The sequence below is a fragment of the Anomalospiza imberbis genome, chromosome 14 (genome assembly GCF_031753505.1).
Source record: "Anomalospiza imberbis isolate Cuckoo-Finch-1a 21T00152 chromosome 14, ASM3175350v1, whole genome shotgun sequence".
Taxonomy (NCBI): Eukaryota; Metazoa; Chordata; class Aves; order Passeriformes; family Viduidae; genus Anomalospiza; species Anomalospiza imberbis.
The window spans coordinates 8,251,945-8,278,699 of NC_089694.1; the positions used below are offsets into that span (position 1 = coordinate 8,251,945).

At 46.7% G+C, this 26,755-nt stretch overlaps 1 protein-coding gene across 3 annotated transcripts in view; it reads left to right on the forward strand.

Moving 5' to 3' along the window:
* The window catches only part of DOCK11 (dedicator of cytokinesis 11), a 77,970-nt gene that overhangs the window by 10,567 nt on the left and 40,648 nt on the right, over window positions 1-26,755 (forward strand). For 2 of the 3 annotated variants that reach the window (XM_068204752.1, XM_068204754.1), the window contains exons 2-22: window positions 6,719-6,835; window positions 7,060-7,149; window positions 7,824-7,906; window positions 9,000-9,069; window positions 11,311-11,406; window positions 14,404-14,538; window positions 15,549-15,726; window positions 16,141-16,220; window positions 16,618-16,701; window positions 18,549-18,689; window positions 20,282-20,491; window positions 20,830-20,952; window positions 21,958-22,040; window positions 23,539-23,661; window positions 23,843-23,919; window positions 24,422-24,606; window positions 24,719-24,784; window positions 24,961-25,053; window positions 25,452-25,575; window positions 26,114-26,235; window positions 26,652-26,738. In XM_068204752.1, the coding sequence (XP_068060853.1) occupies window positions 6,719-6,835; window positions 7,060-7,149; window positions 7,824-7,906; window positions 9,000-9,069; window positions 11,311-11,406; window positions 14,404-14,538; window positions 15,549-15,726; window positions 16,141-16,220; window positions 16,618-16,701; window positions 18,549-18,689; window positions 20,282-20,491; window positions 20,830-20,952; window positions 21,958-22,040; window positions 23,539-23,661; window positions 23,843-23,919; window positions 24,422-24,606; window positions 24,719-24,784; window positions 24,961-25,053; window positions 25,452-25,575; window positions 26,114-26,235; window positions 26,652-26,738 (2,367 nt within the window). The remainder of the gene's footprint in view (window positions 1-6,718; window positions 6,836-7,059; window positions 7,150-7,823; window positions 7,907-8,999; window positions 9,070-11,310; window positions 11,407-14,403; window positions 14,539-15,548; window positions 15,727-16,140; window positions 16,221-16,617; window positions 16,702-18,548; window positions 18,690-20,281; window positions 20,492-20,829; window positions 20,953-21,957; window positions 22,041-23,538; window positions 23,662-23,842; window positions 23,920-24,421; window positions 24,607-24,718; window positions 24,785-24,960; window positions 25,054-25,451; window positions 25,576-26,113; window positions 26,236-26,651; window positions 26,739-26,755) is intronic. The other variant, XM_068204753.1, reaches the window with a different exon arrangement.

Below are 26,755 nucleotides of genomic sequence, written 5' to 3' on the forward strand. Positions count from 1 at the left end.
TCCCCATCACCTGCTGAGAGCTGCCTCATTGCCTCCCTGCTGATTTCTTCCCAAAATGTGGCTTTGCTGAGAAGCCCACAAACCTCTTGGCATCAGCAGGGCTGCGCTGTGTTGTGGCTGCTGCCATATGTGCTGACTCACACTGTCTCCCTGCTTGCCCTTCCTCCCCTGATCTCTTCCCACCTCTTCCCTTCTCCTGGAGTTTTGAATGCAAAGTCGTTGGGGCACAGGCTTTATTCTGGCTTTGCAGAGGTTTATGATAGTTCCATAAACACTGGATGGCCAAGCCCAGAGTTTATGGGTTTTCATTATTCTTTCTTATGCCCAGCAGTCTGCATTGATGATTTTTATGTGAATCTGAGCTGTTGTAAATTGAGCTCTGTAGCCTTTCTGCAAGCTTGAGTGAGAGTGTGTAAATGGGATCAGATGGCAGTGCAGGAACTGGGGGTGGAAATGTGTGGAGTCACAAATGTGATACTAAAAGAAAAAAAGCTCTTAAAGGCCACACAATTTGAGTTTTCCCCGACCTGATCTTCGAATCCCTAGCTGTAGAAAAGCTTTCCTATGTATAGAAATTGCTCATTTCCATATGCCCATATGGTTTACCAAGTGAGTTTGCTCAGTTCCCAGGCATCATTTGAATTCTCTCATGTACAGTCAAGTTTCTTCAGCAAAATAAAAAAATGGGGACTTCTCTCTGCTGTTTTTGAGGTATCCTCACATTTCCAGATTGTGCATTGTAGTGGGGAGTGGTCTCTCTGCCCTGGAGTGTTGCCAGTGTCAGAAGTGATGTGATTTTTAGCTGTGACGAGTGTTTCCCAAGGGTAGTTGTACCACCTACATTTCCCCCCCTTTTAGCTTTTAATTCTCCAAATTGACTTTTCCTCTCATTTTCTATGTATTTCACCTGCTTGGCCCTTTGGTATTTAGTTTAAAATTTGGGCTTTTGCCTGACTTTCCAAATAAGTGCACTACAGTGTTGCAAAAGATGAGGCAGCAAATAGATAGGCTGTAAAATGGTCGCTGAATTTTGGGGAGCAGTTGTACAATCTGAGATAATACAGTTGTATACATACATGTGATCTGTCCTCTTCCTCCTCCTCTCTTCAGCTGCTGTAAACAACCAGCACTTTAAGAACTCACCTCATTTGTGCCTATTGCTGCTTTGAAATGTGGATGCACACACTGGGTCGAGCTGCATTTCTGAGGATGTGGGGAATAGCCCCTTGCTGGGGGCTGCTGAACGTGCAGGTTTTTCAGTGGAAGGCCCAGAGGAAGTGTTGCAGAGCAGGGTGTGCGTGTTGGTGTGTGTTGGTGTGTGTTGGTGTGTGTTGGTGTGTGTTGGTGTGTGTCGGTGTGTGTTTGTGTTGGTGTGTGTGTATGTTGGTGTGTGTGTGTGTTGGTGTGTGTTTGTGTTGGTGTGTGTGTGTGTTGGTGTGTGTCAGTGTGTGTTTGTGTTGGTGTGTGTGTTTGTGTTGGTGTGTGTGTGTGTGTTGGTGTGTGTTTGTGTTGGTGTGTGTTTGTGTTGGTGTGTGTGTTTGTGTTGGTGTGTGTTTGTGTTGGTGTGTGTGTGTGTTGGTGTGTGTGTTTGTGTTGGTGTGTGTTTGTGTTGGTGTGTGTGTGTGTGTTGGTGTGTGTTTGTGTTGGTGTGTGTTTGTGTTGGTGTGTGTGTGTGTGTTGGTGTGTGTTTGTGTTGGTGTGTGTGTGTGTTGGTGTGTGTGTTTGTGTTGGTGTGTGTTTGTGTTGGTGTGTGTGTGTGTGTTGGTGTGTGTTTGTGTTGGTGTGTGTTTGTGTTGGTGTGTGTGTGTGTGTTGGTGTGTGTTTGTGTTGGTGTGTGTGTGTGTTGGTGTGTGTGTGTGTTGGTGTGTGTGTTGGTGTGTGTCGGTGTGTGTGTGTGCCGGTGGGTGTTGGTGTGTGTTTGGTGGCCGTTGGGACCAGAGAAGTGAAAGTCGAGTGTGGTGCAGCTCTGGTGCTGGGCTTGGCTTCTGCCTTGTGCTGGCAGCTGCTGAGAACTTGTGTCACTGCAGAGGGACCAGAAAATTGGTTACACTGGAGCCTAACCAGCCTGGTTTATCACTTTCTTCTCTGGTTATTGTTTTAAATGAGGGCTGAACTGATAGGACTTAAAATACAAAAGCTTTCTCATAGTTTTCCTTTGGCTTCTGCTTTAAAAAAATCCCCTAAGGAAACATTTTTCATTCTGTACATTCACATCATTTGTGTTTTATCTGTTGTAATTCTGGGAGAAATGGATCTCAGAAGAACATTAATCATATATAACAGAAAGATGGTGTGTTTTTATGGTATTCAAATGCAGAACACTGGAAGACAGGTGGCTGCTGGTTTTCCAGCACTAAAAGTTTAAAATAGAAATGTTCTTTTCTATACTTCTCATGAGCAAGCTGTCATTGTGAGCCTTTGTTTATAAAGCAAATAAACAGAATTTTATACACTTTGCAAAATGGATGCAGAAAGGTGACAATGTAATCTGACTTAAGTATCCCCCTCTTTGTTAATGGATAATTCCCTTGCGAAACCTTTCCTTTTTTCTCTCTCTGGTGGTTTCTGTCTTGGGGAAGGTTTGGGCTCAGGCTGGCAGAGGGCAGTGGGACAAGCAGGGCACTGAGGATAAGGACCCTACTTGGGTTTTCCCTCATTCTGGGCTCTTTGTGCTCGTGCTTGGCCAAAGGCAGAACCTTGTGTTGGTGTTTGTGGCCATGTTTCTGTTGAAGTAATTTCTCTGAATTTCCTGTTAAAATGCCAGCCAGCTCGCCTGTGGTGGGGAGTCAGTACTCCAATAGACAGGCTGTTGTTCTGCCTGTGCTGCTGTCCAAGCGCAGCCTCGTGAGCCAGCGTGGATGGGGGCTCCAGCACAGCAGACAGCCCTGTGCACAGCCCCGTGCTGGGGGAGCAGTAGTCTCGGGGCAGAAGCAGAGGACAGAAAGAGCAAATCTGTGTTTTTGGGAGCAGGCTGGTGTGGGGGGCTTGAACCTGAGGTTTTTTAAAGAGGGGTGAGTGGGCTTATCTGGGAGGGTGCACTGCTCTCATGTTATCTTCGTTTAAAGTCATGCTTGTTTTTCTCTGAGGTATTGCACTTGTTTTTTATCCCAGCACAGTGAGCTGCAGTGCTTTGGGCTGGATGCTGCTGCTGGGTGTGCTCGGTGCTGCATCCACAGGAACCACAGGAGAGAGCAGCTCAGCCCGGCCTGTCCCTGCTGTGTTCTCGGGAGCTCAGAGGAGCCCAGGAGCATCACAGTGTCTGCCTGCCCTGGATGAAGAGCTGCTGTGTGTGTTACAGAGCAGGATGCCTTTGGCAGCGCTGCGTGTTTTTTCCTGCAGAAATGGATTGATTTTGTTGCTGGACTGGCAGCATTTCTTTGTACTTGGGTATTGGCTTCCCCCGTGGAGGATTTTGTGGTTTCTAAGACTCTAATTACTTTAGTGTAATAGTTTTTTCCTCTGCTTTTGTAATGACTTTGGTGGGTGCCATCTGCTGCTGTGACAGTGCTGGGCAGTGTGATCTGAGCCTGGGGTGGTGTGGGCTGTACACTTCAGCCTTCAGGGAAGCTAAGACTTTGAAATCCCATTTTCAGCATTTAAAGCTTTATCTCCAGCCTTTCTGGACTGATGGGAATGTGTGGACTCAAAGGGTCAAAAGGGCAAGAAATGTTTGGGATGTTCCCTCCTTACTCCATGGGTCTGTTTGCAGGACTGGAGCATGCCTGGCCCGCTGGGCAGCCTGATCAGTTTAGGGTGGAGGGAGGAGTTTGTTTCCTCGATGGCAGGCAGGAGCCAGCCACATCCTTCCTTCAGCAGCTGCTTTGCTAACAAACAGCTTGACCTACATCTTTTGGCTTTGCTTAAGAGACATGACGGACACGGGGTGATGTGCTGGGTGTGAGCACGGTCAGTGCAGCGCTGAGCTGCAGGGGATGGAGGGCTGCTGTGTGCTGAGACAGGGAATCTGCACACCCTGGGGAAGGGGAGCCCTAGGGACTGTATTTCTAACAGCTCCAGAGGAGAAATGTCTGCCTGGGTGCTGCAGAACCCTTCTGGGTGCCAGTGCACATCCCTCCATCCCTTGGGCATCAGATGCGTGTCACAGGGCCTGGCACTGGTTTGTCACATATAGATCACAGCCTGCACCACACGTTTTTTCCAATGTCATTACATCCACCAGACTTGCTGCAGCAAGTTTTATGGATTTTTTTTTTGTATTTGTTGTAGGCAGTGCTCTATGAATTTTCAAACATCTCTTGTGAGGATCTGGGATCCTTTTCAGCTCTTACCCTTCAGCTGTCATTGAATCCCATGAGGATGACTGCCAATACTTTCTCTTGCTGGTCATCAGAGGTATCAGATCTAGAAAAGTAAGGTCATCAAAGCCCCAACTTTTTAAAAGGACAGCTTTAGAAACACAGTCCTAGTTTCAGGACCATGTTGCAAAACAAAAAAGGACTAAAATTACTGTGTGATTGGAAGGTGTGCATTCCCAAAGAGATATGGACGGCTCACAGAGGAACTCTAATTTACTGTTACAGCTGCTGCAGGGTGAGGTGAGAGGGGGCCTGGTGTGAGTTCTCAGGGTCATGGCACTGCTTTGACCCACCAAGGTTGCTGAGTTTTGCCAGGATTGCTGCAGTGAATCAGAGAGGCTGGCAGAGCTGTGTGCCTGCTCTGTGGGGCCCTGCCTGCTGTTGTGGGGAGGATAAGCTCTGGGGCCCCAGACCTGCAAATGGATGTCCTGTTAATTCACATTAATTTGCAAAGCTTGGCAGACTTTCAGAAGTGCACAGTGCTATCCTGAAATAAGACCCATGTTTCAGATGAATAACCAAATTCAATTAAACATTTAATGAGCATGAGACTGAGAGTAAATGAGTTCCTTTTCTCTGTCTACCTGTTGGGTTTTTCAGATTCCTGGTTTTTGTATGGACTTTATTTTCTTATTAAATCCCTGTACAGCTCAGGTCTTGGATGTAGAAGCAAGAAGTTCTGTGTGTGCAGTGGGACTGGCAGCATTTGTCACCCCATTCCCAAATCCCTCATGGCTGAGGGAGCAGGCAGCAGCCCCCAGATGCTCTGGCATCCAGCCTGGGCTCTCTGCTGACTGACCTTTGTCTTTCTCACTGGTAATCTGAGGAGTGTGAGGTTCCTTTCAGGACTGTGCAAGCAGTAAAGAAAAGTTTTCAGAGAGTGATTAAGAAAGGAACTTTTTCAGATAACTGAGCTAATTCCTGCTGGATTTCTGCAGCATGGAAAGGAGAGATTTTAAATGCAAAACTGTCTGAGGCAGGAGCTGTTTCATTAATGCATCCCAGGAGCCAAAGCAGCCAAAGGCACAGAAGAGGCACAGGACCTTTGGCTAGGATTGGTTATGGAAGAGCAATGCTGACTTCCGTGCTTATCTCACATGTCACAGAAAATACTGAGTTGTTTGGACTCTCAAACAAGGTGGTGTGGCTGTTTATCCAGTGGTGTTATACAATGCTGAGCTTTCAGTCCTCATTTGGCACTCATTTTTTTAAGCTGCAGGTTGTGCTGTGTTCAGCAAGAGACCTTGCACTGGTCTCATATTTAAATCCAGTCATGGTGAGCATTTTCCTCCCTCCATTTTCCTGGAGGGTGATGCTTGCTGCCCATGGAGAAGTATCTGATGTTCCTCTTCTGAGAGTGGAGAGCCCAAGCATGTTGTCCTGTAAGGATGTCATGTCCAGAGGCAAATGGCATCACGTGCTGCTGCAGGGATTTCATAAACACTGTCTGTGGTAGGGCCAAACATCAGGATTTTGGTCGAGGTTCAAAACAAGACAAATTTTGATGGGACAAAATTTGGTTCCTGTTTTATTATGACCACCCCTATACAGTCATTGGTTGGCTTTTGGTGTGAAGTGTGATTTTCACAATGCAGTGCTGACAGCCTGACTCTTGCTCGTGAAACCTGAAGTCAGGCTGGGCAGCTGAGATGGCATTTGCCTGCCTCAGAAGTTGTTTCTCTCATTTTAGTAAGTTCTGTTTTCTGGACTTGTTACACGGACAAAATTGGTACAATAAGGAATGTAATGAAGCTCTCCTAATAGTTTTTGCTTGTGACTCCAGGGATTTTTGGAGAAGTTCCTCTTGCTTCCCTGAAATGTGAGTGAGAATAAAACTGGGCTCTAGCCTTTGGCTGTGTCTGGGGTGTGATTTATGGAGAGGGTTTTCCTGTCTTTCCAGAGGGATGCTGTTCTTCCATCCACGGGCTGAGATTCCTGCTTTGGCAGTCGTAGCTGCAGCCTTGCTCTCATCATTCCTAGGGGAGCACAGCTCTCATCCACTCCTCAAGCAAAACCAGCCCCGAGCTGAGCGGAGCCAGTGCAGGAGCCTTCCTGTGCTGCTTCCAAGCTGTACAGATGAGCTGCTCAAACACAGTGATGCTGGATCTTGCAGCTGTTAAAGCTATGGCCTGTCCAGGAGGCTTTCTTGCTCCATTAGGAAATTAGAGACTGTGCTGAGACAGAGCAGCACAGTGCTTCATTTCTTCCCTTATTGCTTCAAACTTAACCCCTCTCTGCGAAACATTCTCATCAGTGGTGACCTGCAGCACAGGAGCATCAGAGTGCTGAGTAATGGGCAGTCCAGTGGTCACACAGTTTGAAATTAAGCACAAGATGTTAGTTACTGGTTATTTTAGATGTTACCCATGTGTAATATTTTTTATAATCTGTTTTTCCTGCAGGAAAAAACGAAAGTGGTGGAACCCTTGGACTATGAGAATGTGATCCTTCAGCGCAGAGTTCAGATCTACAGCGATCCCCTCCGGGACCTCCTGATATTTCCAATTGAAGATGTGTCTGTGAGTTTGCTCTGGCTGTTTCCCATGTTTGAGGCTCACTTGTCTCCATCCTGCTTACCTTGGAAAATTTCCACCATTAACCACATGTTAATTTTGGCTGCATTACTGACACATAAAACCAAAATGACCCACTGGTGGCTTAGGCCCACCACATTTATTTAAGGTGAATGTCAAGCCCTGAAGATGCAGTTTGTGCTGAAAAAGTGTCCTCATCTTTCCTGCAGATCTCGGTCATCGGCCGACAGAGAAGAACTGTCCAGTCAACAGTGCCAGAAGATGCTCTACAGAAAGCTCAGAGTCTCTTTGTCAAAGAGGTAGGGGCAGAGCCCATGTGACACCTGCCTTCAGCACTTGATAGCCCTTGGACAGGATGCTCAGCTGCAGCTCCTGATCCGCAGCATTGCGGGTCCCTTGGCTTTTCCTTGGTGGCAGCACTGCCCGACCTGCTGCACAGGAGAGCTCTCACAGGTAGCTCATGTGCAGAGTGTCTTTGCAGTGGGTTTTGGACACAGCCAAGGTGCAGGACTTTGCACCACCTGCCTGACAAGGAGGGGATCCACAACCTCCCTGGAGCATCTGGAGTGCTGTGGGTTTGTTGTGAACTTCTGCTCTCCAGAACCATTCCCTTCAAGTGCAGTGGAACAAAAAGCGATGGTTGTGTCAAGTTAGACGCACTGTGTTTCTGAGGACAGAAAACTTTGGGAAAACAGTCTCCTCCCAGATCACTGCTCCTTTTTTAGAGCCTTGGAGTGATGTAAATCCAAAATCAGTAGCTGTGTGGCAGGCCAGATGCTGTGTGATTTTTGTCTCTGTGCTGAAAAGGTTCCTTATGAAATTCTGCATTGCTGCATGAAACAAGTGAAGCAGCCTTGCCCATGCCCTTCCCGCTTGTGCTTATCTCACCCTGCAGTGTGTAACCTCTCAGACTGGTGCTGGGCTTTGTTTGGCTTGCTGTAGCTTTCTAAGAGCTGTATTGTTTTCCTTTCAGTGCATTAAAACCTACAGCTCTGACTGGTTCGTGGTAAACTACAAGTATGAGGAATACTCAGGAGACTTTCGGATGTTGCCATGGTAAGTGTCATGCTCCCTTGGAATGCAGGTGTGTGATCACAGGCCTTAGCAGGAGCAGTCTGCCCTTTCCCTGATGCCTGTCCCACAGGCAGCCTCTCCTGCAGAGGCATGTCACCCTGCAGGTTAGAGCCAGAGGTTTGTGTTGTCAGGCCATTGCCCCTCAGCTCTGGCAGGGGGATGCCCACAATGCTGTGTGGGTCGGTGCTTCCCATCCCACCTGCCAGTGTGTGCACACCCCCTCCATGTGGGATGAGGACAGACTGCAGCCCAGACCCAAGGCAGGATAAATAGGTTGGCAGTGCCTGCACATCCTAGCCCAGGAGCCTCATTGTCCCACTGGGCTGATGTTCCCTGTGTGCCTCACAAGGGCCAAGCAGATTCTCCTTGTGCCCCAGCACAGAGAGGGTGATGTGATATTGCTGCTGGTGCTGGCAGTGCTGGGGAGTTATGTGCTTGGAAACACTGGGCTGTGCCAGTGCTTCCAGCTCCAGAGCTAATTGGGTAATTGGGTTTTTCAGACAGGCACATCCATCTCAGATTTCTGCTGCATTGTTATTTTCTGTGTTGTGGTGCCTGCTCTGCTCACTGCCCACACTCTGGGCATGTCTGGACCCCTGTCCAGGCTGCTCGTGTGCTGGAAGCTTGTTAAATGCTGCTTCTTCTTAATTGGATGTAGTGGATGTGTTCTGAGGGTCTTGAGGGGATGTGAGGCAGCAATGGAGTCATACTGTTGATCAAATAATGTTAAAATTTTTAAATAATCTTGTAGTCTGATCTTGCTTCTTTTTTGGTAAAGATGGAAGATAAACCAGAGTGCTCCCTCTTTGTTCCATAAATGCAAGTCAACAAAGACTCTGCAGAATCCAAGAGCTAACAAGAGAAAGCTAATTACAGACTACTTGTGCCTAATTTCCATGAAATGCACTCAGAACTTAGCTTTCCCCAGCTGTAAGGAGCTGTAGGTCTCTTGCAATCTATCTTTTGTGCTCTGTAGCCTGCATTTTGGCTGTGGCTTCTGGATCCAGCACCAGCTGCTGGCTCATACGACCCTCATGTTCCACTCATTAAACATGAAAATGTGTTGTGATTTCAGCAAATCCTTTAGGCCAGACAAGATTCCAAGTCATGTGTTTGAAATTGATGAAGACTTTGAAAAGGATGAGGTAAGGAGAAGGTTGGTTTTTTGGTTTGTTTTTTTTTTTTTTATGTATTCCGGTTAAAAAAGCAGGAATACATTAAGAAGTTAATTTCATAAGGCAAAGCCAGAATTCAGTTCCTAGGAACAGTTTTCTGGTGAGTTGCTTTCTGCTGTGAAAATGGGATCAAAAGTGAGGCAGTGATTTATTTCAAAGTATGACAAGATACTCTCTTGGAGCCAAGGTTAAGTTATCTGGAAGATTATCATAGATTTTTTCCCTTGAAACAGAGCATCATAGGAAGAGGAAGAAAAGGAAGCCAAGTAGTTACTAAGGAAAACTCTTCATGTCCAGAACTAAAACTGGGCAGTCTGTTTTTCCACTACACTGTGATTCTGGGGTTCTCCTCTTAGAAAGTTTTGTGGTTTACCACATAACCTGCAATTTTTCATCAGTCACTTCAACCCACCCTGCTGACAGTGTGTCAGTCCTGTTCTGCACATCCTGTGCCAGTGCTGGGAGGCGTTTGCTTCCTCTGGAAGTGGCATCTTTGTGCTCAGCTGGGAAGATTTACAGCCCTGGAGCTCCTCTGTGGGGATGAGCTGGGATTCTGCCAATAGGGACATCTCAGACCTTCTGGTTATTTTGGATGGTAGAGATGCCATGTTCCCTGCCCATGCATATCACATTTGCTACAGAAGGGATGGGCAGTGTTTTTCTGTTTCAAGTACCACTGGAGATTAATCCATGCATGTGATACTAGGAGATTTTTGTTTACAGAGGGAAGAGTTTTACCCAGCTATTTAAAATTCCCATGGCACCAGTATGTTGCTGCTGAGAAATGACAGAGGAAAAGAGAAATTTGTTGCAGAGCTAAAGATTTGGAGGGGCTGTTTCATGCACATTTCTCAAATTATCAGGATGTATCCCCGCACACCTCAGGTCTGGACTGCACTGGCTTCTTTATAAATGGAAATGTTTTGTCAAGTTTGGCCTTAATCTTTTTTTTGCTATGTTGTTAGTTTGCATTACATCAGTAACTTGAGGTGCTGCCTCTTATAAAATATCTGCTCTGGGCTGGAGACATTGCTGTGCACTGTTATCAGCATGCTTCCAAAAAAGCGAAAGGACAAAAATACGCTATCAAAATTTGGAGACCTTTCTTCTTCTGGCCAGTGTCCCAAATACTCAAACAAGAGAGGTTACTGAGGTTTGTTGTGGAAGAGTATTCCAAGTGCTTTCACAGATCTTTTGAGGTTTATATCTTTTGGCATGGCCGTATCTAAAGGATTCTGTTACAGTTTCCCGACAGAGCATTTGCATTAAAATTGTGTAATGGAAATTCAAGTAAAAGAAATCTCTTGATGAAAAAAGGTGAACCATTACAAAGGAGAAGTCATGAGTTGTTTTATCCAGGGAAATAAAGTATCAGAAAATTTACTCTGGAAGTCTGACATGAGAAGAGTGAAGCCCTGCCCCTTTGGATGCAGCAGGCTCTGTAAGCCAGCTCTTTCATGGCTCAGCAGGGCAGGCTGGGGCTGCCTCTGCTGCTGAGTCACTGGAAGCCCCAGGGTGAGATTTTTTCATCACTTTGGGCTCTCATTTCCCTCCCCAGTGGAGATTGTGGTTAGATATGAATGGAGAGCCATTCTTTCTTTCTGGGACCATGGAACAGCAGCAGATGGAAACCCCATCTGGTGTGCCAGGAGCAGCTTGGTTGGGTCCCTTGAAACTTTGTGGTTTGGTAAATGTGAAATTAGCCAGTTACATTTCAGTTATTTTGCTGGGGTTTTGTGGTTTTTGCTGAAATTTAAAATGTGAGAATGACAAAAGGAAATGACAGGAAAAGTTCAGAGTTGTGCATTTTGCAACTTCCTAAACAGACCATCTTGAAAATTTCCATCTTCCCCAAGTTTTGAAATACTGCATAAGAACCAGCAGGCCTCATTGCCTCATTGCAAAATCACTGTGCAGCTCTATCAGAATAGATATAATCTTTCTTTTTTTTAAAGGTGACCCAATCTAGCCCATTTTACCTCTTTATTGGAAAGGAATATCCCTGATTTTTTTGGTTTGTGTTTTTTTTTTTTGTGATAGCACTGTATGCATAGCTGTACCTGTTGCGCATACATTCTACACATCACCGTATTGCTGTAGTTAAAATGGTATTGCTTTCCAGGGTGGACAAATCCCTCTGTCCAAGGGGAATTTCCTGTGGGAAACCTTTTATCTCACCTCCTCTTTTTATGATTGTTTGCTGTCTTTCAGGATTCCTCTTCCCTGTGCTCCCAGAAGGGTGGTGTGATAAAGCAGGGCTGGCTGCACAAAGCAAACGTCAACAGCACCATCACTGTTACCATGAAGGTGAGTCTGGTGCAGTTACTCATGAGCGAGGCATGAGGTGAAGTTCAGGCCACATCTCCACAGCTCCCAGGAGCACAGTGGCTGGGTTTGGGTTTGGATCTGCCCCCTTGTATCCCATGGTAGACTGGAAAACCCAGTCTGGCAACAGTTTCTGACCCTCCCCTCCCCAGCAGGTAAGACTGATCACGTTGGACCCTGACAGGCAAGCTAACCGAAAAGGTGAAGCATGTTCTAGGAAAGCAAGATTGTTTTCTGGATGAGCAGCTGAGGCCCAGGAGAGGAAACAGCTGCCCTGCAAAGACAGCTTTCTGAATTGATAGTTTCCTTGCTGTTTGGAAACATGTCCAGAGGCCAGCTTTAAAATAAAATGATAAATCTTTGCTTTTAAAGCAGGGGTGATATTACTGCAGAGATGTAGCATTACTGACCTAAAAGCAGCAGCTGCCTTGTCTCCTGTTCTCTGCTCTTCATAATCCAGTGTGACATTGCTTAGATTGTGCAGAGATTTTTAGGAGTTCCACCACAGGTTTTTGCTATGGCAGTGAGCCTGTCTGCAGTCCCACCATGCAGCTGCCTTGTTACAGCACAGAGGGATTGTTAGGGAGTTTTGCTCAATGGTACAGCTGAGGGATGGCTGCAGCAAGGCTGCTTTGTAAGGATATATTTTAAAAATCTCAAAAAGCCTGACTGTTCCAAGGCTTGTTTCAATGAGTTATGCTTCCAGGGGACGTGGAACAGGGCTGTTCATAGGGCTAAATTTAATTTGAGTTTTAAAATGAGCTTGAAGGTGATAGACAGAAAAGGATTTTCTGATCCTCTGCTTTTCCAAGCAAGCTTAAAAAGCAGCATTTTTCCCTGAAACTTCTGGGGATGGTATCACTCATGCTCAAAGTAGTCAGCTGGGTCTGTTCTAGGCTGAGCCTCTGGTGGTATTGGTCTCAGGGCCCTGCACCTCAGACCTGCCTTTCAGAGAAGTTACCTGACCTACACTGGCTTCAGTTCAATTAATAAGATCCAGGGTCTCCAGTGAAACTCTGATATCAAAGTACTGAGAATCAGGAGCTGTTCTCTGAGCTGTGTCTTACACAACACCTCTGAGGCACATGTGAGAAAGGTGAGGACTTTGGCCGTCTTCAGCCTTACCTCCCATTGGAGAAGCTGCTGTGATTGTCCCTCTTGTCAGTGCTGGTTCTTTGCTGGGCTCTTGGTGTCTCACACTGTTGCTAAGCGTGTGCAGAGTGTGCTCTGTGGAGAGCTGAACCACAGGCAAACTCTCCTTAGGCTACAGCTGCCACCCTTGATTTCAGAGCACCCTTTCCTCTGCAGAGAGCTGCCCTGCTTTGGCTCAGCTCTCCCTCTCTGGTTTGCAGTGTGTTGGTGGCCTGCACTACAGCCATGGTATCAGGATTGTCCTTCTGTCCTTCTCTGCCCAAATGCACTTCCCCAGTTCTCTAGCCCTTCTTCTGCAATCTCAGTGCTCACGGCAGCACGTGTAGCCTGATCAGAGGGGATGTTCCCTCTGCTCACAGGTTTATAGTGTGAATTTCAAATGATCATCATCTTCTGACAGTGGTTTCTGACAGCAGTGCTTGCATGGGGAAGATCACAGGAATAGTGTTTGCTGCTTGATTCTGCATTTGCTTTTGAACAGAGTTCAGCAAATGCAAACTGTTTAGCATGAAATCCCATAACCACAAGGGATATCAAGCCTGTAATATCTAGACAGAGATCTGTCATGGGTTTCTGTAGCATCCACTGCCAAAATTCCTGAGATTGCTTCAGTGAAGTGCTAAATCAGTGTTTAGGCTGGATTAATGCTTCACATCCTTAGCTTTCCATGTATCTTTATGCTCTGTTGAACTAAAGGTTTAGTTAAATCTTATAAAACTTAAAGCTCAGCAGCCCATGGAGCAGCTCTACAGCTAATTAGTCATCCAAATGAGGCCAGAGGTTACCTCTCAGAAGGGATGGGTTATGGTTCAGGGCATGATGCTCCCTCCCAGTTCTCTGCAAGTGGGTGGGTTTGCTGAACATGTGCTAGTGTCAGTCATGATAGAAACAGGAAATTACTTGTAATCTCCCATGTGGGATGAAAAATGCTGTGTTTATTCATAGATCTTCCAGGTAGATAGAACAGTAGAAATACTTGCAGTGCTGCTTGGGCTGGCTCCCTTCATGATTCTCCTAACACAGATACCCAGCACATGTGAAATGCACCCTGCTCCTTACAGCATATGGTGCTACCACAATTGCTGCCAAAATGTTCTCCTGAATTATAGTCCAGTAGCTTTTGGCTGACAAGCATGAAGAAAGGTGTTCAGTCACACTGGAAAGCTTTTTTTTTCCCTGAAAATCAGTAGTACAAACACAGGAACACTTCTCCTGAAATTACTGTTTTTTGATGTAAGAATTGGACACTAAGCCAAAGCCAGTTCATGAAAATAAGTTTGTATAAAAAACCTCAACTCAACCCCTACGCCACAAAAAACCCAAGCAGTTGAATGGATTGCATTGTCCCTTGGCTTGCATTTGAGTGCTAGGAATTTCCACATGTCTGTACCTAAGTCTTCCAGACAATTGCTTTATAAGTCTAACTGAAGTCTGTATGAAAAAGGCTCTGGAAATACCTGCTTTAGGGTGGGATGGATCTTCAAGTAGTGTGCTGATCTGAATTTGCTGTGCAGCATTGCACAGATTGTTAAGATAAATGAGGCTGGAGCCAGCTGAGAGATGAGCTGGAAGCCCTGGGGCATTGCTTTAGATGGGCAAACTTATAATAACAAGAAGGGCATTAAAATTAAAGAAGATGATGGAAATCTCTCTTTGTAAAAGCAAACCATATTCAAATGGGTGAATCTGCAGCACTCCAGGGTCAGCAGTGTTTTGTGTTACAGTCTTTTCTCAATAGCAGGGAGGGCAGATGTGGAAATCATGGCCATGGTTTGTGGTACACAGCAGAGTGAATACTTGCCTGAGCAAGAATTTGTATTTTTACAGGTATTCAAGAGGAGGTATTTTTACTTGTCACAACTCACAGATGGCTCCTATATTCTGAATTCCTACAAAGATGAGAAAATCTCAAAAGAATCCAAAGGCTGCATTTTCTTGGATGCTTGCAATGATGTGGTTCAGGTAGGTGTCCCTTCTGTGTGGCTCTGCATGGACTTATGGATTGCTGGCTCTGAGACAGGCCTGCTCTCTCGAGGTCTGAAGGCATGGAATTGCAAACTAACCCAGAGCTGGTCAGCTAAACTGATCAGTAGGCCAGTAAGTAAATGATATTACTTTATCTCAGGCACCTTCCTCCTCTAATTGCTGCTTGCTCCAGCTTCTTGTTTCTTAAGCTATGTCTTGATAAGTCCATGCAAGCATGTAGTCCTTTGGAATTCAGGACCTACTCAGGGGTCATAATGTTTTAGGAGCAGGTGATTTGTACAGGTCTCCATCCTGGGTTTGCTTGGTTGTGCTAGAGTGAGGTGCAGCAGTGGATTGCTGCTCTGCCTTCTGCCCTTGCTGTCTGCAGAAGCAGCAAGCACTGAGCATGGTGCAGGGCGGCTTAAATTACCCCAGTGTTTTCCTTCAGCATGGATGAGTCAGAGCTGTGAGTTTCCATTTATCTTTCTGAACACAGTAATAGCAATAATGCACACACCTCAGTGATCTATGGGATGTACTTCCCAAGTTGCATCAGATTTGCCTTGACTTCTGGCTGGAAAATGCTGTTTAAAGGCCAGCACGGCTTCAAAAAGCTGCATTGTACCACTTGCTTTTTAAAGATAGATGCCTCTAAGTGTCCTGGAGTGCAGCACTACTTATACCATGTCAGACAAATCCAGTCCTGGTTTCTCTGGGTAAATATTAAAGGTCTGGTGACATCAGAAGGAGCTTGTTCCTGCTCCTTGGTGCAATGTCTGTGCTCCAGTCTGGCTTTCCTTCACTCAGAGTAGCTGGCCATGGACCTGTGCACTGCTCAAGCCACAAAGCCCACTGTGATTGCAGCCAGATTGCTGTGTCAGGGAGGGTGCCTGCCTTGTATTTTGTGATATTTCAGCTCAAGATGCTTTCCCAGAGAGGAGCTGTGTGGCAGGTTCTGTGCTGGGTTGTTGAGGAGAATGTAATATAAATCTCTTTTTGTTGTTCAGTGTCCCAAGATGCGCCGCTATGCATTTGAGCTGAAGACAATAGACAAGTACAGCCACTACCTTGCAGCTGAAACTGAGCAGGAGATGGAGGAATGGCTGGTAACTCTGAGGAAGATCATTCAGAGCAATACTGAGAGTTTGGTGCAAGAGAAGAAAGATGCTGTGGAATCTGTGCAAGGTCAGTTTGTAAACAAACACCTCCCTTCTCCCGCAGTGTGCCTGGAGAAGGGTATGCTGTACGGTATTTAAAGCAAGAATTGTGGCTGACACACATTGTCATGCAAAGGGGCTTAGTATAACACAGATGAAAGTCTGAGGAATAAAAATGGAGCGAAATGTGACCCTTCTGGAAGGGAAATCCATGGCAAAGTTTCAAGGCTCCTGGAAAATTGGCTCTGTGAAGTTCTGCTTTGGAGCAGACTGAAATAGTACACTTTGATACTGGTAATGCATGGAAAAATCTTACTCCCAAGGAATGGAAAAGTCTCCGTAAACTGTTTCTGTGCTATTGTTAGCAAATACTGCAGGATGCTTTCTGGCAGAGTGCTGCTCCTGCAGTTGTTTTGAACATCTGTTTCTTGTGTCCTTGCAGATGATGAATCAAGCACGCAGGGAAAGTCAGAGAACATCCTGGAGAGCCTGGAGAGAAGCATGCATCCAGAGCTGATGAAGGTATTGTGTTTGCAGGATCCCTCTCCCCACCCACAGCTACTTCTGTCCAGCTTATCTGGGAGAGGGATTTTCTGCTTTCTGTGTCTCCAGCTCTGAGGGAGCTGGCCAGGCACCAAGTCCTGGTGGGGTCTCTGTTATCCCACCTGTCTGTCTCACCCATGGTTTGAGGCTGCATGTTCCTCACGTCCAAGTGTGCTTGCCTGCTTCTGCTTGCTTTTTTCTTCAGCACAGCCACATCTCTGCACTGTCCTTGCACCATGTCAGTGCTTTGCATCAGCTCATGTATCACAAAGGCAACCTGAAAAATAGTTATTTTGTTTTGACTCAGTTCTTTCCCAATAAGAGTGTTTGCCTCTGTGTGGCCAGGCACTAATATCAATGCCTTCCTTTGTCCTAGTATGGAAGAGAAACAGATCAACTGAACAAGCTGAGCAGAAATGATGGAAGACAAAACATCTTTTCTTTTGACCCAGAAGTCCAGGTAACCATTCCCACATTTTCCAGTGTAAGGTTTTGTTCACTGTGTCACCTCCCTTGTCCCCTTGCATGGCCACAGGGTTTGCCTGCAGAAGTAGCGTGTTTTCCAGTGCAGAACAGAAGTGCAGCCCTTATTCCTGTCAGTGAGAGCAGAATGAGATGTCAGTGCTCAGGAGGCAGCTCAAATACAGGGAAGAGTTGCAGCAGCCCCACACACGGCCTCCCTCCAGCTTTGCTGGCATTTGTGTGATGCATCTTGATGTTGCTGGATTTCAAACCAGATTTTCTCTGGGGCTCTGAGAGGTTCTCATGCTTGCAAGAAGAAGCAGTAGAAGAGGTATTGCATGGGTAGCTGCAGTGCTGCTTGGGCTCAGCACATCTGGTGCAGGGAGCAGTGGTGGCAAAGGCCAGCAGGGGTTTAGAGGGAGAGCCTCAGTCTTCAGGGAGTTTTCAAATGTAGGGACAGACAAACTGAAGAAAACACCCTGGCTTGTCTGGTGCACTGGAGTAGGGGGTCATTGTCTGTTGGCCTGTTTTCTTCTTGGCTTTGAACTTGAATTCTCTGCCAGGGTCCAGGTGTGGGATTTCAGTGGAATGAGCTGCAATTGCTAACAGAGTTTTAGAGAAGTGTTCCAGGGTACGTCATGGTTTCTGGTTCTCCTTCTGGTTTGGCGTGTTCACACCCGTAAAATAGAACATTCTGGTTTAACAAGGAAATGTAATTAGTCTTTAAAAGGTTTAGTTGTACCAAATGAGCTTTTCTCTTGGCAATTCTTTAGAGTCTTTAACAGAAGGAAGATAAGTATCCAGGAGGCTTTTTTTTTTTTTTTTGAGAAGCTCTGAGAAGCTTCCTATGTTCTAGTCATATAATGAAAATGGAAACATTACTCAGTGTGCAGCATCTAAGATAACTTCTTTTACCTAACCAAATGGTTAGGTAATGAATTCAGTGCCCTCTTTCTATACCCAGAGCACTTCATTCTGCTGTGGGTCAGTTGGATCTGCTGTAACACCAGGCATTCAGGGTCTTTGCTCCAGTCAGTGCTGGTACATGCACACTTGTATGCCTGGTGCTAAGGAAACTGGGAGCAGGAACGTATACCTGCAACGTACTTTCCTCATGAAAAGAAAATAAGGGAAGCAAAAATACCTGCTGGTGTTTAGGGTGTTTGGTAGTTCTGTCCCCAGTGACCAGCACAATGGGTGTGTCAAAGGCTGAGGGTCTTTGGTTGCAAGTGTGCCTGCTCCTTGAGGAGGGTGGATGTGGAGGCACAGACCAGGCGTGGGTGTTCTGGGTTGGGGAGGAGGTGATGATTATCGAGCCTCTTTGGATTTCCCAGCCAGACACTCTCTGCTGTTTCCAGCCATACCAGCTGCTGCTGTGCAGCTGGACGTGCCTTCCACTTTGAAATGTTGTTTACAATCCCACGAGTGCCTTCTCTCTATTTCAGGCACTGGAGCCATCTCTAACCTAGCCATACCTTCATGGTGGAAAACACTTTTCTGATTGTAACATTGTCTTATGTTCCACTTTCTTGCCCAAGCTCTAAGTGGTGTTTGGGAAGATCCCCTGGGTTACAACAAAGCAGGAAGGAACTGAAATAATTCTGAGGTTTAGTTTGCTGTGCTCTACAAAACAGGTTGCTAAAAATTGATACATACCCATGAATTCATGTCTTGAATACCTTTATGTAACATCATCAAGTTGCACTCATTTGTGAATGTGTTATACTTTTTGGACCACTTAAAAAAATTGATAAAGATAGTATTGGCAGTAATGTAATCCCTTAACATTATTCAGGGGACTGTTTTCTTTTTTAATGAGACCAGATTTATTTGTTTGCTGTCTAGAGACTCGATTTCTCAGGGATGGAGCCAGATGTGAAGCCTTTTGAGGAGAAGTGCAGCAGGCGCTTCGTGGTTTGCTGCCAGGACTTCTCCCTCAACCTCCTTGCTCAGCTGAGCGACAGGGCAGAAGAAGGACCCACCAATGTAAGGGGAGCTCCAGCCTGTCTTGCTTTGTCTTTTTTCTTCTCATCAGCATGAAAATACCTTGGGAAATTAATCTGTGGGGTTAAACGATCTCATTTTGCCAGTGGGACTTGGACAGGAGGTGACTGCTGGCTCAGACTCCAAAAATGTGTTTGGGGACAGGGTCTGTGCTGACTTGCCTCAGCCTGCCAGAAACTGAGCCTGCTGGGAAGCCTGTGGTTCAGGAGCACAGGGAATGGGTTCTGTGTCTGCCAAATTCTGCATCCCTGTGAAAGTCCTGTTGGTAAATGATTAGGCTCCATCTCCAAACCACTCACGGATGTTTTGTTTCCCCTAATGGCAAGGGATTTCCCTGTTCTGGAACCTTCTTCTGACTCCCAGCCTAACTTTATTCACAATCACTTTATTATATGCATTTGTTATTGTGCCAAAGTTGTGCCTAAAAACCCTTGTGCCTTAGCATAAAAACCCTTGTATTTCCTGAGCCTCTGATGTCTGTAGGCAGCTCTCACATCTCACCTCAGCCTTTGTTCTGCTGGGCTGAACAGACCAGTCTCCTCCAGTCTTTCCTCCCAAAACAAATCCCTGCTCTCACATCCTGAGCTTGCTCTGGCTGGAGACAGCTCTTTCTGCAGGGTGCAGAGCAGCAGGGTGGGCAGAGGCACCAGCACTTCCCCCTCTCTGTTGATGCTGCCCTGTCTGATGCCTGGTAGAATCACAAAGGCTTTTTTGTGATGGTTTCATATTGGCAGCTCACAGCTCTGAGACACCAGGCTCAGTAACTCCCAGCAGATGGATGCATTGCTAATAGCAAAGGTTCTTGTTATCCATCAGGTCCAGAGTGAGACCTTAATCAGCACATTTTCAGCATTGATGTAATGCCTCCAAGTCATGCTGGAATGTCTGGGCATGGTACAGTTTTATGTTCAGGCCTGCATTTTTATCTTTCCATGGATGCACACCTACTAGAATGTTTGAATTAGAAATACATGAATTATTGCCACTTGCCTGGTACTGTCAAGGTCAGTAGCTGCAAAGCAGTTGTCAGATTTTACACATGCATTTCCTCAGCAGTGTCAGCCTTGTATTTGAGCTCTCCTGGCTGGGAGAGCTAACTTTCCCCCCGGGATGGCATCTGAGGAACATTTTGAGTGTCACAGTTGATCCATCCAGAGCTGCTGGACTTAAAAAAATAAATACAGTGATCTTTAGTAGGTGATCACAAACACTCTTAAGCTGATTTCTTACTGCAAAATGATAAACAGCTCCAATAAACTGAGCTCATCTTTTCTTCCTGACTTCATAGTTTACCACTTATGTAAAAAACATATGGATTTCATTCTTTATATTTCATATAGCTTTGTTCAAACTGACTAGATCAAAATGCAAGTAGATGCAGGAAAAAATGGATCTGTATATTCGTAAAGCAAATAAGCACGGACTGTGTGTCACAGTTCTGTAAAATGCTAGTGTACCAAACAAACAGGAGCAGAAGGTTCCCAGTTTCCTTGTCAGGGAAAGCAATGCATGTTGATTCTCTTGAACCTGTGCTGTGCATTTTTTATGACACACGTATTCAACACAATTTCCAGGTTGAGCCCTTTTTCCTAAGTTTGGCATTATTCGACCTGAAAAGTAATTGCAAGATTTCAGCTGACTTCCACGTGGACTTGAACCCTCCCTCTGTCCGGGACATGCTGCAGGACAACTCGGAGCCCAGGGCAGAGGGCAGCCAGGGACACTGTCCTGGCCAGAGCCTGGTGCACGGGGTCCCCGAGTCCTGCCTGCGCTACGTAAAACGGGTCAGTGTCTCACCTTCTCCTCGTTCTGTGTCACTGCTGAGGCTTTTCAGTGACTTTGAAGTGTGTTGTTGTCCACTGTGTGGTAACCAGAAGCCAGCTTTTCTCTTGAGTTTTGGTCAGTGTCGAAGTTGCCGTGCAAGGCTCGCTGGCAGCGACAGGCAAAGCGCCAGGGAGAGTTTGCCAAGCCTTGGCCGTGCTCAAGCTTGGTGAGCCCCTGTGGCCCATCCCCAGGGCAGGGTGTGTGTGGGGTGTGGGAAGGGGCCGTGGGATGATCAGGCCAGACCCCGTGGTGCACACCGGGGTCCTGCTGTGTGACAGCTGCTGCCTCTCTGTTGCAGGGGGTGTTCTCCGTGACCAACCCGCACACAGAGATCTTCCTGGTGGCCCGGGTGGAGAAGGTGCTGCAGGGCAGCATTGCCCACTGTGCAGAGCCCTACATGAAAAACTCAGACCCTGGGAAGGTACTGCCTGGGGCCATGGGTGTGTCAGCTGAGTGATGCTGTCTGCTGCTGCAGGGAGCAGAGTGGGCTGAAACATGGGTTTTTCTGCAGCTCCTTAGTTTCTTGCTGGCTATATGGACAAATACAGGCTTTGTCCATTCTGTTTGCACTGTTCCCAGGCTGACTTCAGTTGGGGTGTCCTGGGAGACTTAATTCCTTCCCCTGGAAAGAGGCAGAGGATTAGAAAGAGCCATGCATTTGGGGCCAGACCTTTCCCCATTACACTTCAGCAAGCCAAAGCCTGGGCTGGGCTGGGCTGACAGGAAAAAGTGGGACACTTCATCTCCAGAATGAAGTGTCTGCATAGAATCATGGAGTCCTTTATCTTGGAAAAACCCTATAAAATCACTGAGTCCAACCATTAACCCAGCACTGTCAACTCCACCACTAAACTGTGTCCCTAAGCACCACATCCACATGTGTTTTAAACACCTCTACCACTTCTCTGGGCAGCCTGTTCCAATGCTTGACAGCCCTTTGAGTGAAGAAATTTTTCCTGACATCCAAGAGAGAGGCCCTACTGTTTGCCATCATCTTCAGTCTCTTCATCCATGTGGAGTTGATGCTGCCTTGCTGCAGCCAGTCAAGAGTAGTTCCTGAAAAGTCAGTTATAAAATACCTGGTAATGATGGCATTCCCTTGGCACACTGTGTAAGTCTGTATAGGATGAGCCAATTGCAGTCAGTTTTGGAAAATACACCAATACCTTTAGGCAAATAGAGCACTAATACCCTGTCATTTCAGTCCCAAGGAGGTTTAACATGAGTGCCCACAACGTGTGCTGCTGCTTTGCAAAGTAACAGCTGTGGGGGGTGTGAAGTGTCAGGCAGGGATGTCTGTGGGCTGCATTGGTGCCTGGAGCAGACGGAGGTGCTCCTCCCCGGAGACTGCAGTGCCTTTCCCTGCTGTTCTGGGGCAGCATCAAAGCCCTGGCACACGCTGACCTGCCTCTCTCGTGTTTTGCAGACTGCCCAGAAGGTCCATAAGGTGGCCAAGCAGGTGTGCAGCCGTCTGGGGCAGTACCGGATGCCCTTTGGCTGGGCTGCCAGGTCAGTGCCTCGGGCTGGGCTGGACCTTGGGCTGGGCTCTGCCCACAGTGGGGGCTGCTGCTGCTGCTGAGAGTGACCTGGGACACAGCTGGGCAAAGGGCCAAGTGACTGAAGTCAGTGAGGTTGCAGCTGAGGGCAGAGTTTGGCTCCAACTCCCAAGAAAGAATTGGGATTGGCCTGAAATACTCTATCTAGAATTAGAAACAAAATATTAAAAAGTAAACAGTGCTAGGGCTGGGAAGGCAGTAGCCTTCCTACTGACCTGCAGCTACTGCTGTCAGGGCAGAACATTACTGGGGACAAAATACACCCTCCCATGCTACCAAGGGAATCCCTGCAGAAATTCCCTTCTGGCACCAGCCTTTGCCAGGGACAGGATGAGAGCAGAGGACTTCCCAGCCTGGCAGTGGCAATCAGATGGGATTTGTTTTCTATCTTAAACTCTGCTTTAATTAATGTTCGTGGGAATGGCTGGAGGTAGTGATCCCATTCCCTTGCTGTTCTTTTACTGGGACTCATAAGTATGTCTGTGCTAACTCTCTTAAATCTCAGTCAGAGGAAGGCAAGCTCATCTACTGCCTCCTAGTGCTAAATTGCATTTTGGTGCTGGGAATGACATGGGAGCACAGAAAGCTGTCACAGTGGGCTGGAGTTTGGGGGTGTACTGCTTGCAATATGTATTCTTGAACTGGGTGTTCCTGTGGTGCTGGCTGCTCATCTTTGAGATGGTGGTTTTGGGGTGCAGCTGGATCCTGGGAGCCAGCACTCAGCCCTCTTCCAAGTGCACTCTCCCCCTTACGGTGGGCTCTGGGTAGGCATTGACTTAGACTGGCTTCAGGCTTGTTCCTGCTGGGTAAGGAGCTGTCTTTGGATGCCAAGGAGCTGAGAGGGCTGGTGCAGGGAGCTATGTTGCTCTGCATCCCTGGAACATTTCCTCTGTGGGTCTCAGAGGAAAGTGCTTGCACAGAAGCAGAGTGCAGATGCTTTAATGTTCTTATTATACACAGACACCCATTATTTTCAAGGGCAGAGATGCTGGTATTAATCCAGGGCAGAGTCCAGTCTCCTGCTCTGACTCCAGGAGGAAGCTGATGCATGTCCCCAAACTGGTTTTTATCGTGCACTCCTTTCCTAGGAGGATTTCTGTGCTCTGACCCCATGGGCAAGTGGGAAGGAGGTTTACCACTTGGTGTTAGTGAGTGGGAGGGGATGGAAAGGTGTGGTTGTGGACCAGGCTTGGAAATGGGCTGAGTGTGTCCTGACCTGGCTGGAGAGAGGGGAATGGGTAATGATGTCCCATGTGATTTCATGTGACAACTGCAGCCTGGGTGGGGTCTAAGCACCACATGAGGGTGGGAGAACAGTCAGGTCTGTGGTACTGGGAGCAGTCCCAGGCCAATGAACCTCTTGCCTGATGAACTGCCTTTCAGATGTGTCAAAGACCTCAGTGTCTGTATATTTACCAACATTTAGAAAATACACCTCTTTGTTTCTGCAGGCCCGTTTTCAAAGACTCCCAGGGCACTCTTGATGCTGATGGAAAATTCTCACCCCTGTACAAGCAAGACAGTGGCAAACTCTCAAATGAAGATATGCTGAAGCTTTTAGCTGAGTATAAGAAGTAAGTGGGAGAGAATGGTGCAGGGACTGGGCAGGCATTTTAACACACATTTTTAAGCAGTGAAGTGTAAGCATGCGATGACAGTTTCTAAAATATTCGGAGGGTAGCAAAAAATACTGTTGATGTGCTCAGCACTTGAGCTTTCAAGGTTCACACTCTTGTTCCTTTCTCCCTAACACAGACCAGAGAAGACGAAACTGCAGGTCATTCCAGCCCAGTTAAATATCATCATCAAAGACATCCCACTGGACTTCACAAGTAAGGATCTTGGATCTTAACAGAAGTGCTGATGGCTTGAGCCTCAGGAGTTAACGCTTCTAGGGGGGATTTTGCTGTTGCATTAACAAGAGTATCTCAGGGCTGCCATCAGAAATGAGTAATTCAGCACAACCACTGACTTGTAAGTCTTTCCGATGCATTCTGTGGAGGAGATGTGGTCCAAGTGCAGAGATTCACCTGAGGGTTTGATCCTCTTTACATTTTGGCCATCACATCCTAAATCTGAAGGAAGCCAGCGGTCTGCTTTTGCACCAATCTCATATCACATTTTTGACCCATAACATTGTAGGGCTTTACAAACATGGTCAGTGTGATTCTTTACCTTGCATTTAAAGAAACTGAAGCAAAGAAAGGACTTGTGCTGTGATCAGTGTCATTCCATGGGCTTTTGGCAACTCCTGACACAGATTATGTAGGCTAATCTCCTGTCCAAAAGGCTTTTCTAGTGGATCTAATTTTTTCTGTTCTTATTCTCTTACAGATTGTTTCACAGCTTCTTACATTCCTATAAAACCTTTTGAGAAGGGCTGTGAGGACATTGCAGTTGAGGTGGAGGAGCTTGTCCCAGAAGTTGCAAAATACTGTTACCCCTTCACTGTCTACAAAAACCACCTCTTTGTCTACCCCTTGCACTTGAAGTATGAGAACCAGAAGGTGTTTGCAAAGGTGAGTGACCCGGGGAGTGACCCGGGGAGTGACCCGGGGAGTGACCTGCAGCCAGGCTTGGTGTGGGCTGGGGTGGTGCTGCTGCTCATGCTCCTCTTCTCCCCCATTTCAGGCAAGGAATATTGCAGTCTGTGTTGAGTTCAGGGATTCAGATGAAGCTGAAGCCAGGCCATTAAAGGTGAGTTAATGTTACCTTTTAACGGGGCTGCCGTTTGGCCACTGCTGGGTGTTCTGTACCAGCCAGGCTGAGCAGGGCAGGAGGAAAGCACTGAGTTTCTGTGGTCACTGGTTTAATTTGGCCAGCTGATTTAGGCTGGCAGGAGCCAGAATTCAGCTCTTCATTTGTGTTTGCAGTGCATCTATGGCAAACCCGGGGGCCCTCTGCTGACCACAAGTGCATACGCTGCCGTGCTGCATCACAACCAGAGCCCGGAGTTCTATGATGAGGTAAAAGCAACCCGTGGGAAACAGCAGATTTTCCTGGATGCTACAATGCCAAGGGGATTTTCAGGATACCTCTTTTTCCAGGGCTGGGTGAAATATGAGTAAAGATAATCACCAGCCCTTTGCATCAGCAGAAGGGCTCAGCAGAGCCAGAGCCTTTGTCAATTTTTAATGTCAGTTTGTTTCCTGCTGTCTTTACTGTCACGCTTTGTGCACTCCAATCACCCACTCCCATTAATAAGTAATGTTGCAAATGTGATGAAAATGTTAGGAGTTACTTAAAATGGGTAGGAATGTGTCTTGTGTAACTGCATACAACATAACATTTGTGAAATGAAGTAGAACTAAAATATTACTCCACAACTAAAAATACAGTCTGATCTATCATGATATCATTTTAGATTAAAATTGAGCTTCCAATTCACCTCCATCAAAAGCATCATTTGCTTTTCACCTTCTATCATGTCAGCTGTGAAATTAATACAAAGGCAACATCGAAAAAACAAGACACCGTTGAAACTCAAGGTATGTTCAATGCTTAAATTACTTCTGTTGGAGTGTAAAAGGCCAAGATAAAACAAATGTAGGGACATGAAAACAAAAGTGATTAACATACCAACCTATATGAATTTTCTTTTCTAAAAGCAACCTAATATGAAATTGTAGGTCAAAAATGGAATAAACTCCTTATTTTTAGTTTATATTAAAGCTCAAATCTTTGCTGCAGCCTGACAGCTCTTTCTGTATGTTCCTGACTTGACTTGCACAAATGTGCTGTTGTCAGGCAGGTCACCAATAAAAACTTGCTGTGAGATCAGGGTCTCAGGGGCTGATCTTACCAACACTAGGCATGTGCACACCTGGCTCCCACTGGTTGGGAAGCCTCTCCCTTCTTCCAGTCCTCAAAGGACCCTCACCATGGTGCACAGCCGTGGTTGATCCCTTGCTGAAGCCACTTGCACAACTGCAGGTTTGGACTTCCTGGGGTGAGGCAGAGCTGGTTTTGAGCTGAACATGTCCCAGTGTGTGTCTGCTGACCCTGCTGCCCTGGTTGCCTCCGCAGTGGGGTTCGCCTGGATGCCGCTGCTGAAGGACGGGCGCATCGTCCCCCTGGAGCGGCAGCTGCCCGTGTCCTCCACACTCCCCCCTGGCTACCTGGGGCTTGCAGACACCGACTCACGGAAGGTAGGATGCCATCTAAAATGGGCTTGAATGGAAAAGGAAGAGGAAAGCTGAGCTTTTGTTACCACTGTGAATTCTGGGTTTCTGTTGGTGCTTTGCTCAGCTGAAAAGACCTCTACTGCCGCGCACCCCCAAAGCCTAAAGTTCTTAGAGGTGGGAGACAGGACCTCTTTAATTCCACTTTCTCTGGGTATGCTGGTTGCAGAGGGTATTTCTGTGGCAGGCTGGGCTGTTGTGGATGACACAGAGCAGGAGAAGAGCCTGTGCTCTGTGTGCATGTTTTCATGGGGAAGGTGGTGTTTGCGCTGGGGGTGAACCCCTTCTTCCACCCCAGCCAGTACCTTCTGAGCAGGTGTCTGCACAGAGCCACCTTCTCACCACAGTCTGAAACCAAGTACTTGGATGTTGTCTGTTCACAGCAGCCCAGCATGGATGCAAAGTGGGTGGATGGAGCAAAGCCACTGTTTAAAATCAGAATCCATTTGGACTCTACCATTTACACACAGGTAAGTCAAACTTTAAA